This window comes from Gymnogyps californianus, chromosome 17, assembly GCF_018139145.2.
Source record: "Gymnogyps californianus isolate 813 chromosome 17, ASM1813914v2, whole genome shotgun sequence".
NCBI lineage: Eukaryota > Metazoa > Chordata > Aves > Accipitriformes > Cathartidae > Gymnogyps > Gymnogyps californianus.
Window position 1 is genome coordinate 12474019 of NC_059487.1, and position 17719 is coordinate 12491737.

A 17719-nucleotide genomic window follows, 5' to 3' on the forward strand; every position below is an offset into this window, starting at 1 on the left:
AATTCTCTTAAATCAGTTCTGCACACTGCAGCTCCACTGACTGTTTTGTTACATTATGTAGCATCCGACTATGAGAACTGGAACCAGTGGCTATGACTTCTGGGGAGTCATGCAATATACAACTTCAATCTCGAAACAGATATCGTTCTGCTAACTTGAACCTTGCTTATTATGAGTTCTAATCAATTTGATCTTTCATTCTCGTCTTCAGCTGCTGATCAACTCTAGACTTCCTATATTTTCTCCCATGAAGACAAGTCCAAGATAGCTCCCAATTATATGAGGTTGTGTCTTCTGTGTGATGCTCATAAATCCTGATTATTAGTCTTCACTAGATTTCATGTCCCCAAGAACTGCAAACTGTGATCTACTGAAGGAAGCTCTGTCACTAGTTTCATGTATCACTGGCCCCCAAAGTATTTTAACTCTCCAACTGCCAAATTTCTTGTGTATCGTGGTCAGTGTGTGAAATACCAGCCAAAGTCCTGTGTTACACAAGAAATGAAACTGATATATACAGATGACATCAAAATGCCATTTGAGTAAATGTTCAAACTTATACTAACATGAGTGGAATCAGAATTTTGTCCTGCAACTCTACGTCAAATATTCCTCAGCTCTCATCCAGTTAGCACAGAACACCAATTTTCCCTTTCCACTTCTGCTGACAACTGAATGATCTTTGCTATTTGAATTAATTTGAAAAAGTTATACATCAAAATTATTCCAGATTTGGTAACAGCAAGATGAGATCTGAATCAGAATGTACTGTCTGAATACAATACATAATAGAAAGAAAGGACATCTCTGATAAGGGTACAAGTTATCCAAACTTATCCCTGAAAAAATGAGCTGTGTTGCTTCTGAAATACAAACACTTCCAACAGCAAAGCATAAGCAAAACAAAGGTTTTTCTTTTTAATATATATTTTATTTCCTAATGGAATTTAAGTGCTCAAAATAGTTATTAAAAAAGTCTACTTATTTTCTAAGCAATTTACCACTTGCAAGGAGAAAGCAAACATCACTACAATAATTACAATGCATTTGTCTCCCTTGCATTGCGGTCTCATATCACTTACCCTCTGAGAGATGGAACCCGAGATCTAATGATGTGAGTGAGATATGGAAAGCACAGGAGCTGCAGCAACCTGCATACTGTATGTATTCTAGTAATACTGCATACGTTGATCTTATTGAAACAAGCTGATATTAAAAAAATTCACAGAATGTGCTAAATGTAGGAGTGTTATGGTGGGCACTAATATTTGAAATACTTGTGTACTCAATATGATGTACTCAGCTGTTCATTGTTTCATACATCCTAAAGTGTCTCTGTTCCATAACAGAGAAAAGACAGAGTGCGTAAAAAAAGGACTAGACTGCAACTGGGTAAACCTAAGTGATGTAAGTGTTAATTTCTACCACTGATGTAAACAGTTTCATGCTTTTTCCAATAGTATAGGGGATCACATTGCAGCTTAGAAGGAAGCCTTCCACCTTCTTCCTTCCAAACCACAATTCCTTCCCAGGCATGTGCCCTCCTGTTCTTGGGACAAACTGATCAGAATTACTTAAAGTGGCAAGCAGTCATTTCTTTTATAATCCAAAAATCAATTAATAGCAGATGCTAAGTTTTAGCCATTTGTGAACTTCCCCCATTTAGTATACTAAGTCAAATAGCTTCCATCATTTTTTTTCTTCAATACATTCAAGTGATTTTGAAACATAAATAAAGTTTCAAAAAATAATATATATAAGAAAAGCTGACACATAATTGCTCAATGAAAGGGTTGTGTTAGTGAAGAGCTCAGGTACTTCAGGCATGGCATGCAAGATGACAACTGGCGAAGGAAAAAAAAAAAGTTTCTGAACATACTGCAACCAGGCAGAATGAGGAGTTAAACAGAACAGCCAGAGAGCAGCAAATCTGCCACAGTGCCTATTAATGCCCATAACAGTTTCAGGATCACAGCCCTAGAGCATGAAATGGAGCACAGTGGTTTTCCTAATGAAGTCTCAATTGGATGCAGATTATTCCTCCCATATTTCTTCTTTGCTGGACACAAAGTGAGGAAGGTGACTAGCAGGCTGTCCACAACACCTTCCTGACACTCATTTCACCAATACTGCCAAGCCTGCACTTAAGAGTGCTCGAGCAAGTTAATACTGTTACAAACCCTTCACTAGCATGTGTTGGCTATTTTTAGTGTGAAGAAAAGTCCTAGATTTTTACAAAATTCAGTTAAGACAGAAATCAAACATTCACCTGTGGATTGTTAGCAAGCAAAGGGCTAAACATAAAATAAAACACTATTTCCAGCTGCTCGGAAATCACTGGGAAAGCAGCCTTCCCTCCTCCCCTTATTAAATCGGGGGGGGGGGGGGAAGTCTTTAAACAGCTGATATGATCAAACTATTAACTAACAATATTTATACAGTGTTATACGGGCCTAAAATGTTTTCATAAAATGAGGTTCCCGATTCTACGGACCTAAACTCCCGGGTCAAGAACCTGCCAAGCTGAGATAAATCCTGGTTAAACCTGTCAGAGTTTAAACACGGGGCAGGACTGGGATTCTCGCGTAGCGGTTTTCCTCAGCCTCCCCCCAAGGGGATGCGTGTGCCAAACCCCACGGAAAGCGCCAGCCCTTGAGCAGGTTGTGTTAAATCCTGTTAAAAGCTTAAAGGGAAAGCAGGGAAGAAATCCCACCCGCGGGGCGTGTACCTCCGGAGGAGCTTCCCCTCAACGCCGAACGTCCCGACCTCCAGGCAGGGTGCGAGGGCACCGCGGCTCTGAGGGGAGACTGCTCCGCGCGCGCCAGCGGCCGTTACGAGCTGTGACAGCTCCGCGCGCGCGCGGCGCCACCTGGCACTCGCGCCCGGTGCCGCAGGGAGGGGTGGGCTCCGCTGCGGGCCCCGCGGGGAACCGGGGTCGTTCCTCCGGCGGAAAGCGTTTTAACGGGGGAGATGACACACGTACGGAAGAGGACCCCGCGGGGAAAGTGACGCTGAGGGTAAAGTGAAGTCAGCAGAAAATTTCCCTCTCAGGTGAGCCAAGATCTCACCTGTGAGGACACCTCCAGGCCTAGAGATTCAGGCCAGATTACACCAATTAAAAGGCAGATCAGGCATGATCAGGTATTTTCTCACCCTTAAATATGTCAAAAGACAATTTAATGATTCAAAGTGGAGTTTCCTAACTCCAATGGTAAACTTTTTCTGGAATCCTACATTGCATTTTTTTTATATTTACAACAAACACCAATTTCTTTAAGCGGTTTCTATTATCCTGAAGTCGAAAACCTGTACCACTTGTGTTACAAATGTAACAAGAAATACTTCACTGGGTTTTCCCATATTAATTAGTAGAGCTTGCAGGGTCTCAATTACACTGGACATGGCTTTCAGACCTCCCATGTCTGCAGTTTTTCATAGTTTTGGATATCTGAGACCATGGAATACTTTAAGTATGAAAGTGAGAATAATAAGGAACTTCGAGCCATATGCCTTCTTAAGAACACTGTGGCTGTAAAAAAAGAGAAAGATGTGTATACAAGAATATTCATTCCCTGAAAGGCAATGCAGAAAGGAGGAAGATTTGGACCTGCTATGGAAGTTGTATACTACACCCCTTTTCCTCAGACATATTGAAGTCTAAGTGGAACAAAAAAATGGAGAGGAAAATCAGATTCATCCCTTCAGAGTTCAAATTGGCACAAACAATACTTACATGGCACATCACCTCTAGCCTCGCTGGCTTTGACAGCGCCGCAGGAGTCCTCCACTGTCTGCCACACAGAGCTGCCTTTTCCTTGCTTCTTACACACAATTATTATGCACAGTAATCACATCCCTGTAACTCTCTGTTGGCCTTGGCATGTCACAGATGAGAGTTCCCTTCCCATAAACTGGTATGTTGCTGTTACTATTATAAGCTGCATAATTTGGAATAACTGACATGAGAGTAGATGTTCCCCTTCTCATTGTACTGCTACCTAGAAGGGCTTACGTGAGTAGAGCCATTTGTCAAGAAGGCAGGCAGCTGAGCTGACTGTCTTCCTTTACATTTTTCCCTGCCTCCTCCTTTCCTGTTCCTTCACTTATAAAATGACAGAGCAAGCACTAGAGCTGTGAGAGAAAGCAAACATGAAAATCAGATGGGTGATTCCTAGAATAGCTCTTGAGTATCAGAGATGTTAAATGTGAATATGTACATGAAGCCACCAATAAACAAGTCCTTGATGCTTATTCATTTTTTATTTGCCTTCCATAGTAGCAACTACATCATCATGCTTTGGAGAAGACATCTTTCAAGTCTTTGTACTTACAAAGTTGTGACTGCTGGATGATACTTATATCTCTTCTCAGTGACATGCATTTATCTTCTTGACAAATAAAGGCTCAAAATAGGCACTATGTCCTCTTTACCGAGAAAGCATCTGAGGGGGAAGAAACCCACAAACACAAAGTAAATAAAGACAAGAGCCTTTTCAGCATGGGAATGCTCATCTTTATTGTCACAGTAAGCATACTGAACTACAACAAGCTGGCATAAAATCTAAAAAACTAGGTTAAGACTCACAAGCAACAGAACAAATGCTTTCTGTTGCTGCATCTAAGGAAACCGCTCTGAGCAAGGCTATTTGTCCCTTGGTCATCAAAACAATTTTAACATGAAAGCTGACATTGTCAATCCAAATGTATCCTGAACTCATTTTTCTAAATAACAGCGCAGAAAGAAAGATCAGAGTTATGCTCAGAGATCACATGTAGGCTTTAGATTAATGAAAAGAAGGTTGTTTAATAGTCTGCTGATTCGAGAAAAACAGCACTGACATGACTCACCTCTTTTCTTCTCAGAGAATCATTCTTTTCGAACACAAGTTAGGATTTCTCTTTATATAACTAGGTCATGAAACAGGAGTTCACCTGTGTATCAAACAGAAAGCAAATTAATCAAATCATACATACCATTTATATAATTGCATTTAAAAAATTTTTATCAAGGGAAGGCACATCACATGGACACGCATAGGTTTGGTTGTGGAATATGCACCAAGCTAAATAAATTTTCTCTTTTGTGTTCCTTGTGTGAATATTTCATTTTAAGAAATATTTTTCTGCAACGGAATGGATGCCAGTTGCAGAAATATCTGCCACTAAGCTAGAAAAATCTAATCATAACTTTTCATCATAAATATCAAAGGCTAGAAATCTGAGAGAGAAATAAACGTATCAGATCATTGTACTTTCTGGGAAAATGTTGCAAACTTGTTGACCACAAGACTGCTATAGTAAGAAAATAAACCAAATAAAAGGAGAATCATGTTTCTACTAAGTCATTCTGATCCTGCAAATATTTTTGTGACATTTATAGAATTATATGAAGTAGTAAAAGGGAACTTCAGGACAATTTTTCAGGTGCTTAGTACCCACAGCTAGAACCAGGCTTACTTTCATTCCAATTCAGAGGGATTTACAAATCAATATACTTACAATACATTGGTTGGGGCATGCCTCCATCAACTTCTATTTACTTCTGTGAAAATGCTCCACTCCCTTTGGCACTGGTCCTTCAACACGAAGGAAAGACTTTGCCTCACATTTATTCTTCCTGTCAAAAGCTTCACCCCCAGAAGGAATGCAGAGCCTGCTTTAAGGCAAGGAAATGAAAAGTGCAAACAGATACATCATCATCATTATATATGAAACTTGAAAGTAAAAGACATGCAGATAATCATACTTTTCACATGAGAGACATTATTTAGCAACATAAACAATTTAACTTTTTTTTTCCCTTGTACCTCCTCCCCCAAACATGATGGTGGTTCATTCAGAAATAGCAAGGCGGCCTAGGGGCAGCTCCGTCAGCTGGTGTGCACAGCACCTAGGATTTTTTCCCAGACTGAGTCTCCTGATGCCTGGTTTGGCAGGAATGACAGAAAATGAAATGTTTTAACTAAGTTAAAACAGCAAGGCAGATTCCAGCCTTGTTTGACTGATTGCTATCAGACAATATTTTAGGATCCAAAGGAACCCTATAAAGTGTCCTCTATAGAGGCAATCCATATGTGAGCTGGTTAAAAATACATCAGTCTCATCTTGGGTGCTTCTACAGGGTACTAAAGCTGTCTTGGAGATATTTTCTTGGGTTGAAAATATTTTAATATATTCAATCTTTTACAAATGCTTAAATCTGATATGGAACTTTTCAACTATGTATTTTATACAAGAAATCAGTATGATTCTTCATTGCTGAAGGCAGGTGTATCAGTTAGTACAAAGTCTTTCACAGAACTCACTAGAAACTATCAGTGTTTTCTAGCATGACCTAAAAGCTATATAGAGAAAAACCATTTAAAACTTGCTACTTCCTCTCTTTTTAGGACTAAAACCAGATTTGGCTTATTATTTCACTATAAAGGGGAGATTTCTTACTTGAAAACTGGGCCCAGTACCTATGTCAGACTGTGCTATCTGTTTGCACAGAAAAAAAAAATCTATCATAAGTAATTTTTAGAGTTCATGACTCCCTTTCAAAGTTGAGTCATGGCAACTCAAAAGCTTGGCTCGAGAGGGAAAGGAGTACAAAGTATATCCTGATCTCTTTAAAGCAGCCTTTAAACAAGTGTTTTGGATTTATTTGTTTGTTTGTTTCCTTGGGAATGTTTTATAGCATGATAAAAATGGTTCATTTAGCTGTCTTTTTGGAATTATGATGAGCTGTTTGACTGGCAAGGCTTAGAAGAAATTACAAAAACTGACATTGAAAATGCGTCAAGATGGCAACGTTAAGCTCTCATAAAAAACAATTCACAGAAAGCCCTTGCTACCTTAATTTATTCCACTGCATTATGATACAGCTTAGATTACACTACCACATGCTACTTTTTCCTTAGGATCTACCTTATACACAGCAAGAAGGGAAAGTACTCATTGAATGAGAAACTCTTTGATATTTTGCTTCAAACCCTTTGTTCAATTTCTGTTCTCGTGACAATATTCAAACTCACTGTTAGATGCAGCAGCTTACCCAAGCCATGGGCAGACATTACCGAACAGCCGCACTCAGGCCTTGTTCAGATGGAGTCTGTGAGGAATTTCCTTATCAAGCTCCCCAGACTTCTTTTTTTTCAAAAGGTCACGAGGTTGACCAGACCTCAGGGAATACATAGCCCAAAGGTGACTCCCAAATGAGATGTGTGCAGGTGGTTAACTTTGAAACTCCTGCTTAAAGAAAAAAGGCAAATACACTTCGCAGTGTGATAGATGTGATGAACCCCCCAAAATATAACAAAGACACAACCCCACAGAACTGCTTAGTTTGCCCCTGCTTTCAGAAATGGCTAAACCACTTTCGCTTTATGTAAGATCTGCAAAATGTTTTCCATATATTTCTGTAAAAACAAACATGTACATGAACAAATGACCACATTAATGGAAAGTTTTCTGACACAAAGTTTCATCCCTAAAATCTGGCAAATTTACACCTGTCTTACGATAGTAACTCAGTCAGCTTCATGTACAACCATTGCTCCCGAGCCAGCCTAAGAAATCTGCTTGTAGGTATGTGTATTCCTTAATGCTAGTTCCATACAAAGACAAAAGCAATGTTTAATACACACTCCTCAACACCACCCTGCTATAACAAATAAGGAGAGAACGCACGTGATCCTAACAAGCACTGACTGAGCATTCTATAGGACTTTACTAGGAGAGCAATTAAAAACTGTCCCTGGTTTTTACAGGTCAAAACTCCAAGAGGTGCATACCCAGAGCACTGGGGACACACAAGCAGCCCCTCTGCTGGCACCTACCGCAAGATGGGGAGGAGTCACCTTTCACTTCAGGAAAAATTCCGTAAAAAGTTATTCCCTTTAAGCAAACTCCCAAACCAAACTATTTAGCCTGAGTCGAAATACCCTATTTCCCCGGGGTCACCGTGAGACACCTCCTTTGCCGCGAGACTACCCCCGGCCTAAGGGGCGACACCGGGCGCGTCCCGCCGCGCCCCAGCGGAGCCCTGCCGGCGCCGCGGAAGCTCCCGCCCAGCTGCGCGGCTGCCCCAGCGGGGCGCGGAGCGGACAGCCACGACCCCCGGGCGTCCTGCCGCGGAGGAACCGGCGCTTTCTGACGCGAGGGGGAAACAACCACCCCCCCCAGGACACCCTCCTTCAGCCCCGGGCGCAGACAGGCGACGGACACCGAGCCCCGCGGCGGCGGGTGCCCCGGTGCCGGAGGGTCACGCCGCTTCCTCCCGCTGGGCGAAGCGCCCCGAGCGCTGCGAGGGACGGGGCGGGACGGGCGGAGGGGCAGCGGCAGGGTCCTGGCCCCGCGTCCCGAGGGCAGGGCAGGGCGGGGCGGGGCGGGCAGGGCGGGGCGGGGCGGGGCGGGGCGGCCCCTCCCCACGCCCCCAGTCACATGCTCCCAGCCGGGGCAGAACCCCAGGGCCGCGCGCACCTGCGGCGGCCCCCGCCTTTGTGCAGTGCAGGTGCAGCGCCCGCCCCCCCGCCGTGACGTCACACGGCCGCTCGCGGGGCACCATGGGAGAATCCCAATGTTTTCCAACGGATGCGCTCAGCAGCGCGGCGGCTTGAGGCGACTCCGGGAGCGACGCTCGGGCGGGCGTCCCGGGAGGGGGCGTCCCGGGAGGGGGCGGCGGGGGGCCGGGCCGGCGGCCCGCGCCCCGGCTCTTCCCCACCCCGCCAGGCAGCATGGCCCACCCCCCTGAGGCGCCCGAAGCTGCCCCCTGAGTGCCCGGTGCCGGCGGAGCGCCCCGCCGCAGCCTGCCGACGGCGCCGGGGAAGATGCTGCCGCGGCTGGTCTTGCCCGGCTGACGCCCCGCCGCCGCCGCCGCCCCCAGTCCCCATTGTCCCCCGGCCGCCTCCGGCTCCATGAGCGCCTCCTCCTCCCCCCGCCTCTGAGCTTCCCGCCCTCCACCTCATGGCTGCATCGGAAGAAGGGACCGGCTGCTTTCTCCCGCGAGGCAGATCGCAGAGTGACCCCAGCATCCTCACCGAGCCCGCGGGCCCCGGCGCCGGGGAGCACCCAGGTAACGGCCCCGCTCTCCCCGGCAGCGCTCGGGCGGGCAGGGGCGCGCCGGGATCATCCTCCAATTTGTAGCACGCCTGGCCGCCACGGCCGGGCAGGCAATTGGGAACATATTCTCTGCAGTAAGTGCTGAAATGATGCAGCGGCTTAGCTCCAAATAGGATTACGGCGGAGCTCTTCCCGCGGCTTGGCGATCGCAGCGTTCCTCCGCAAAGCGAGCGTGCGGGGGGCGCGGCTGGCGCTGGGCAGCCCGCCGGGTCCCCGGGGCCGCCCGCGGGCCGGCGATGGGCGCCTCCGCCCCTGGGTGCAGCGCTCCGGCGCGGCAGCGGTTAACGCCGCAACTGAGGTTCACACAGAGCTAATGTATTACTTTCGTGCGGTGGGGGGAAATCAGGTCTAATAAAGCAGGCTGTTTGCATGGGATCACCATGGAGACAAGGGGAAGCAGAGTCATAATTAAACGCTTTCTCCCCACAAAAAGGTAATTTTCACTTCATAGGGAGAAGCGTAATCTTCTTATGAAGTGTACGCACAGAGGGTGGTGCTGGGGGGACACAGCCGAATCGCTAGTATATAAATAGAATATTGTGATTAGATTTTTCTTTAACAATGGCTAATGGTGTTTTCGGCTTAACTTCACTTTGAGGAATAATTCTAAATGTCTGTTGGTGGTGACTCAGTAATTTCAGATTGTCAGAACCTAAGCAATGATGACCCCTTTAGAAAAAAAAAAGACACAAATAACTACATCACTTTGATGTGATGTGATTGCATGGAAAGGCACAACAACAAGGTGGAAGCAAAGGCTAAGAGCCAGTTTACTCTCAGTTTATCTGAATAGATGGTCATACAAGAACTGGAAGGTTTCTTTATGAGAAAAGGAGTAATCAAAACAGCATAAGACAATGAAAGGGGTGTTGATCATCACCGCCCATTACACTGAACTCTAAACCTAGAAATGGGTTTGGGTTTTGGGTCAGGCACTATCAGCCTGGAGGAGACAGTCCCTGAATGCAATTTTGGATTGAACTTTAGTTCTGGCCTTTTTCGGATTACTGAGTAAAGAAAATATTGTAGGCTCTTTTCATACACCTGCTATACTGCTTCCTTCTGAGCCAATGAGGGTATTAATATTTGTAACTGTTTTAAGTTCTATTTATTTGTCCTATCAAGCAATTCTGAGCACCTTGCTCTGGAGTGAAATACAAATTAAATTAAGGCAAACAGTAGATGATTTATCTCTGATGCCTGAGTGTTCCGATACTCTAAGTGAAGGGAACAAAGGACTCTTCTAACATGAACTGCTCGACTCACTCCCAAAGGGGCAATCTTGACTGAAAGAGGAATGTATGTTTCTGCCATTTGATTTCTGGAAGCAGAAGTGACTAATGAAAGGAAGGCATATGCAATCTCAGCTTTAATTCCTCTATGTTATTTTCTGCTAATTAATTATTTTGGCCTTCATGAAATATACAACAAAGAAAGTACACAATTTGTCCGACAAATAGACAAAGATATAAATGTTATTATGCTTTTTGTAAGGAGAAAGAACTATCAATATTAAGTAGCATTTTTTTCCCCCTAATACAGACTTCATCAGATAGGACAGTGTCCCATTGCATGGCAGAAGCTATACTAATACGCAAGAAAAGATGTCTTTTATGGTATTGTCTTATACATACAATATCTGGAGAGAAACAAAAGGTGATAAATACATATGGTTTTTTGTCCAGGTAGGTATAAATAGTTAGTAGTAGAGTTAGCATGTTTGATAAGCTTTTCAGGTTTTAAATTTGTTTATCAAATAGTATTGAACATCTGTATGCTTCAAAATGATAATAAAATGAACATAAATGACTTAATTTAAATAATATTTTACCCTACCGTGTTGTAAGTAATCACTCACTATGAGCAATTTCATACAATCGACTACTCAAAAGACTGAAATACAATTTATACTATTGTAAGAATTGTGTATGCTAGATGACATAATTGTAATTTATTTTATTATTCCAGAAAATAATTTTATCATTATCATTATAATACCAACATAACCATCTATGGACTTTAAGTCAAACCAAAGTCTTAGGAGTGCTAAATGATACATACAAAGTTTGTGTTTACATCCCAACCCTGCTCACAGACAAACCATGTAGAGAAGTAAGTTTGAACATGTAGGATTCTTGTTAATTTAAAAACTAAATTAATTTTCATTAACATTTAAGTCATGCATTTACGTTATACAGACGAATAAGCCAATAACAAAATATGGATGTAACTAAGGATCACTACAAAAACATTCCTACCTTTATATGGCATTTGAATGATACTATATTCCTACTGGAGGTGCACGCTTGTTTTGCAACATTTTCTTGAATGCATGATGTGGTCAAGGATTATTCTGCACCAATTCATTTGGCTGTGTCTACTGTAGGAAAGTATATTGAGGTAGAAAATGTGATAATAGATGAAGCCAGCCTATATTCTAAAGATTTTTCTGGTGTTCACGTGGGTTTGTTTAAAGACATTATTATTCCTCTTCTTGACCTATACAATTACAGATTTGGGTTTGTTTTTTTTTATTACAGTGACATAGCTGAGAATGTAGAGGTGGCAGCATATAGCTTTTCGTGTATTTACCTCAGAAAATTCTCTGATGCAATGCTCCATTTTCCTTTCTCTCTTGAAACGCCAGCTTAACAGTAGTATTGACTGTACACAGCATGGTTACAGACTTGCTGGCTGTCTTGCACAAGTTCAGAATCTTCTATCACTGGACCATATAATCTCTTTTTAGCTGATACTGAGTAACGTAAACATCAGATTCAAGGAACTCAGGATGAACAGACTGCAGATGGCAAGTGTTATTTCACCTTCCTATTGCTTTCATTTGCAATTTTTTTGATGAACTATTGCTTGAGGTCGAATCTCAAAGGGAGTTTCCCATGTGAGAACAAAGCTGAAGTTTGTTTTTTTGGGTTTTTGTTTGTTTATTTGTTTGTGGTTTTGTTGTTTGTTTTTTTTTTTAAGAGGACTCCCTCTTCTTCCAGCAAGAGCATGGAATAACCAAGTAACTGGCTGGTTCAAACAGCATTAGATGTTGATTTTTGAGAAGTTCTGGACACTCGCAATCCTGACTGATGCCAGCAGAAGCTGCAATTACTCCAAGCCTTGAACAAGCAGGGCTTCACAATAAAGCTTCTTATCTAGTGTGCTTTTCTTCACAAAGCATTCACTGTAGAAATGAAAAGCTATTTTATAACCTTGATTTACTAGAACAGATGTAATCTTTACAGACTACAGTGAATTTTATCACATGTAAAAAACCTTAAAAAATTAACACATGCCACTACGATCTTATTAAATGTTCCTGTAGTAAATAAGATAAACAAGGTGTTCATTAAACTAGACTAGAGGCAGTTAATAGCTATTTATTCTAAAACAGAGATACAAATTCACTGATTTAGATCCTTCACATGCAACTTTAATTAAACAGCAGCTCCTCACAGTGATCAATTAAGATGTCACAGTCATGGTCTGAGAAGAAAATATGGACTTCAGTTAACTGTGCAGGCTCTACTGACAAATAGATAATTTCCTCCAGCATTTAAATGGTGCATATAGTTCCTACTGGTAGTGTAGAGAATACTGGGAATAGTATAAGAAAGATAAGAAGGAACGAATGTTTCTTTGTTTTAATTGAATCAGTTATTTTCTCCTTTAAGACAAAATAATGCATTTCAGCCTGTGATTTAAGTGAACTATTTTATGGCCACTGAGCAGTATTTTATGAGAATTACTATAGTACAGCGAACACTGGACTTCATATTTCAGTCTTTGTTTAAGCACACTGTCACACTGAGTGAGCAAGCCTTAAAAAGGAGTATGTCCTGAATTTGAGAAAAACACATCAAAATACTTATGTCTTGCTTAACTATAGACTGTCTCTAGACTGTGCTCTTGTTAAGAAAGTGAATTTCATTTTTCTTATTGTGCCATGACTTAATGCCAGATTCACAGAAGAATCACAATTAACACAACTTTCATTTGGAAATCCTCATAGGAAAGAGTTTAAAACCAGTAGCATCCTTCCCTGCTGCCATTAAGATGGCTGTTCAAAGTCCCATTGTTTTCACTTGAGTTTGGGAGAAGGCCAGAATATCCAGTTGTATTACATTTTGTGTATAAAGACACAACTTACTTGATTGTAGATCTGGGGTTAGCTCTGAGCTGAAAAACTACTCTAGAAAATATCACATCCTGCCATAACATCAAGGGGAATTTTTTGAGACAGTTAGGAAAGCTTAAAAATGATAAAATACTAGTTAAGTTCTAATTTAAAAAATTAAAAGGTGATGGAAGATGATTTAGATGGCAAAAGACAGCAATCACTTAAGAAAACATAATGCAAAGAGGGATTTCATTAGTTCCAGAGATCATAGTTTTTTCCTTTCTCCTTTCTCCTTCCCCTCCTCCATCTTCCCAGGTAAGGATCAAGAGAGAAAGGAGAGTCTAAAAGTGTGGGGGTATGAAATTCAGAACAGATTTCAGTATCACCATCTATTTGAGAGACAGTTGCAGGAAGCCAAAATATTGCTCTCATTATATCCTTCCAGCAGTCACAGGGCATAGAAAAGATTGACAATCTCATTTGATTTGTAGTCATAAAAGACAGGGCTCCACAGACTGAAGAAGAGCACACCATGTCAAAACTCTGTATTACTTGAGGAGATACAGACAACCATGACAATGTGTGAAAATGTCACCCCCCCCTTAATTTTGGGAGAATCCATTTTAATTTGTATAATTATACATTGGTGCCATCACATTTTGCTCTTTATGCTGCTACTTTTCCTCCCTGGCACCATGCAATTAAAGAATGCTTTTTCAGGATTGGCATTACTGAGTTCTTCAGCGCACCTCGCCAGTGGTCCACCATGCCTTCCTTCTCCTCCAGCGTAGGATCTGTACTAAGGCAAGGAGCTGTTGTGGTGCGAGCAGTAGTGTTAGATGTTGTTAACAGCTATATTAACATAATTTCTTAGCATTCTTGTTGGGGAAGACTGATGAAGGGGGCTTCTCAGCCTCTACACTATTTGCTGTGGTGTGCTTCAAGATCTGACAAGTTAAAGCTACTTCAGAATAGTTGTTCCAGAGATGTACAACTATGTTGCTGCCAGACACTAATTCCCTTTTTATTTCTATTGATACCACATGTAATCAGCACCACTGTGCACTGAATTAACTCAAGGAGAGAACAACTGTATAAAACTTAAAGCTCCTTCATCACTGTTTCTAGTTATCATAATTCAAAAGTTTCGTAGCAGGAAACATTCTTGTAAGTATTCTTCTAGGATGCTAAGAAGAGAATTGAGGTGTTATGTTCCTTTTACATTGTCTCTCTTTGGGCTGAAGGATGACCTGTAACCCACCAGAGCCTCATAGGCAATATAAGGACATCAGCCATCTAAGTAATGCCTAGGGAAAGTCATAATGCAATAAAACATCAAGTATAGGAATACTCTATACTAGCGCTTTTTTTTTTTCTTCTGTTTTAAAGCTGTAACCTAGCCTGAATAGACTGTGCCACTCCCTTCATACGCCTATCATTGTTTCCTCATAACCTTTTAGGGTTGATTTATGCTGCTAAAGATTTTGATTAACACTTGTTGCTGACGTATTTGTTCCTTCAACAAGTTTGCTCAGTTTGAGTCTTGTGCATAGTGTTAGGGAGCTTGTTAGCAGTTGGAAAGCTATGCTTTTCCCCCTTAACCATCAGGACACTGGTAAACTGCATGATGTTGGAAGCTACGGGCAGGGGAGGTTTGAAAACTCAGAAGCATATTAAAAGTAAAGTATAGTAGGTTTGGGCTGCAGATGCTTGTAAGGAACAAAGGGAAGGTAAAGAGAAACAGGGGTACAACTGGAGTGCAGATGGATTGGTGCTAGCTTTCTGAATCTGCTCTAGTTATTTTTGCTGCAAATCTGTTCATTCCAGGCCCGTAATTCAGAAAATCTTGTAACCGTGTGCTTAACTTAAAACGTGTGCTAAAGACGCAAGGAAATTGATAGCAGAGTGAGCACCAGGACAGAAAAAGATGCTGTTGATGCCCTGCCTGTCAGTTGGCTGGTGCTCTCATCCTTTTGCAGTCATTTAGATCACTGCAAATTACATCAGGGACTTGTAGGCTTATCTGTGATGTCTTTAGTTGTTGCATAAATTTTCAAATTTGATACTAACACTTGAGCCAGGCCATCTATTAAATGTTTTTTTTTTTCCACCAGAAAGATTTTGGTTTCCATTTCATTTTCCTGTATCAACAAGTCTGTTCTGTTAACAGAGTTTGTTTAGCCTGCATCATATTTCTTCTGAAACAAGAAGTGTACCAGTCTCCTACATCCTTTCCCAACACTATTAATTTATGACCAAAATTAAATAAGCTAGTCAGTGCTTTTGCTCCAGTTCATGACTTAACCCTATGTCTCATATATATGAAGCTTTGTGATATTTTAAGTTCTCTCACTCAAAGTCAGAACGTTTCTGTTCAAATCCAACCAAAGGGCTCCCAGCAGAAACTTACTGTTCCACACATAATGGGGAGTATACTCAGGAATACTCAGTAGAGACTAGAAACATGCAGGATATTAGTTTACTTAATATCCCATTTCCTTTTACATTGAAATGCAAATTTCAGTCCTATAAGGCTCCCCAAAACATTTGTTATTTGTGGGAATGTTGAGTTAGAGTTTTTTTATGACATAGCAGCAGAAAAATCATCACCATATTACCAAGTACTGCAATGCGAGTTATACTTTAACAAATGGTCCATTGTGCTTTTGGGAAGGTCTTTTTCTTTCTCATCAAATCCCCAATCCCTTGCTGGTCTGATCTAACTGGACCCCAAGTCCCGGTGATGCAGAGAAACTTCACTGGAAGCACAGAACTCCCTTTTTTTCTCTGTCCCGCAATAGAGAATCTCCTCCTACCCCAGCAGCCCTCCTCCCTGGTGCATGACTCATCTCATATGCATGGCAGTTCTTCTCCAGGATTTTCCAGGAGGGGAGAGTAATGTCTCCATTTCTGGAGAGGAGAATGGGCACAGTGCACTTGGGCAAGCTGCATAGGTGGGACTTAGTAGATGTAGAATCTGTTGCTCTGAATGCGTAATTTTGGTACTGCACATATTTAGATTGGCGACAATGGTGTGGTATCCTTATGTTGCATATTACTCAACAAGATGCACGCTTAACACAAACTGCTTTATGCTGATTGTCTGGGTATTTTACTTACTGAAACTCTAAATACTTAGTTGATTTTTTGGGATTCAAGAGAGAGCTTGGTGAAGTTATGTTTTAATGCTACTTTTGCAGCAGTTAAATGAGATCAGTTAATAAGTATGCTATTCATGTTGAGGGTGGTGTTTAGGCTTTTCGAAGGTTGGACTGTTCCCGGTGTTTGGAGATTTGTATTTAGCCAAATATTAGAGTTCCGTAAATGAAATAGAGACCTTTAATGGGGAAATAAAAAGTGTTTTACAGTTCTCTTTTCTCCTAAATCCCAAGTTAGCAGGTAGTTTGAATGTTGCTGAAAAGATACTTAAACCATTTAAACCTCTTTATCCAAGAAGTGGAAATACTGATTATACACCAACCATAACCTAGACTGGATTTATGAGAGTGAGGTCATCATATCGGAAATACCTGGTGTTGTTTTATGAACTTTTTTTGCACCTATAGTTACTTCTGCATCCTTGAGTAATAACTGAGGGTCCCGTTTTCCTCCTAGTTTTACAATCATTGTCTTCTGAGCAGAAGGATTGGACAGAATCTCACTTTGAAATGCAGAAGCCTAAGGGACCGTCACACAGAGCAAATGTGCACTCTGCTCCCACGTTACAGAGACCCAATGCACTGCTATTCTGATATTGGAGATGCTTGTTGCTTCTCGTATTCTCAGTGCTCCTAGCAAAACCCTTGGGACGCGTAAAGGATTGGGTCTAAACTTGAATATCAGAGTTAGGGTAGGTAGTCTTATCACGTCAGTGAAAAGCTTTTTCACTAGTTACCTGATCTAACAGTTTCTGTTTTCCCTTCTTGAATCAGAAATAATTTATTAGTTCTAGAATATTTTAAATATTATATCTCCCCTAGTTCCTGGGAATCCTTTCTCAGGTACCAGAAGGAACCTAGTTATGTGCACACAAGTTCTCTCTTAACACTTATGTTCGGTTGCAGCAACTATACGCTGGCAATTACAAGCAGCAGGGATGACATTGCACACTGCGAATAATGCAGGATTGATTTTTTTTTTTATTTTTATATTCATATCTAAATAATGCATTTGCATCTTATTGAAGAAATTTTTAGGTCTTAAGTATACAACCATCAAAGCAAGCAGTATGAGTGGAAAAGGGCTTTTTCAGAGTTGTAGTATCTCATACATCACACAGAGAAGTATTACAGGTCTGTTGTATACTCTCGACAAAGGGCATTTCTGTTTCCCTCCTTAACTCTACAGATGCTTTCATGCATCATACAAGAACTATCACGGATTACAAAAAAGATTCAGGCTCAGATTCTCCAAACACAGATGTCTTGTCTGAGAAATACCTATGGGCTATATCTGAAATAATGCATGATTGTGCCAGTTGCTGTGCAGCATATA

At 41.6% G+C, this 17719-nt stretch overlaps 1 protein-coding gene and 1 long non-coding RNA gene across 2 annotated transcripts in view; one reads left to right on the plus strand and one right to left on the minus strand.

The window, feature by feature from the left end:
- Positions 1–4864: 4864 nt before the first annotated feature.
- On the minus strand, positions 4865–7090 carry LOC127023524 (uncharacterized). The gene is made up of 3 exons (XR_007767451.1): positions 7037–7090; positions 5500–5656; positions 4865–4932 (listed from the first exon to the last, which is right to left on the minus strand). It is a non-coding gene; the product is annotated as an uncharacterized LOC127023524 (long non-coding RNA).
- Positions 7091–8946: 1856 nt separating this feature from the next.
- The window catches only part of PHACTR3 (phosphatase and actin regulator 3), a 115434-nt gene continuing 106661 nt past the window's right edge, over positions 8947–17719 (plus strand). Inside the window, exon 1 of the mRNA XM_050907400.1 lies at positions 8947–9055. Within this exon, the coding sequence (XP_050763357.1) occupies positions 8947–9055 (109 nt within the window). The remainder of the gene's footprint in view (positions 9056–17719) is intronic.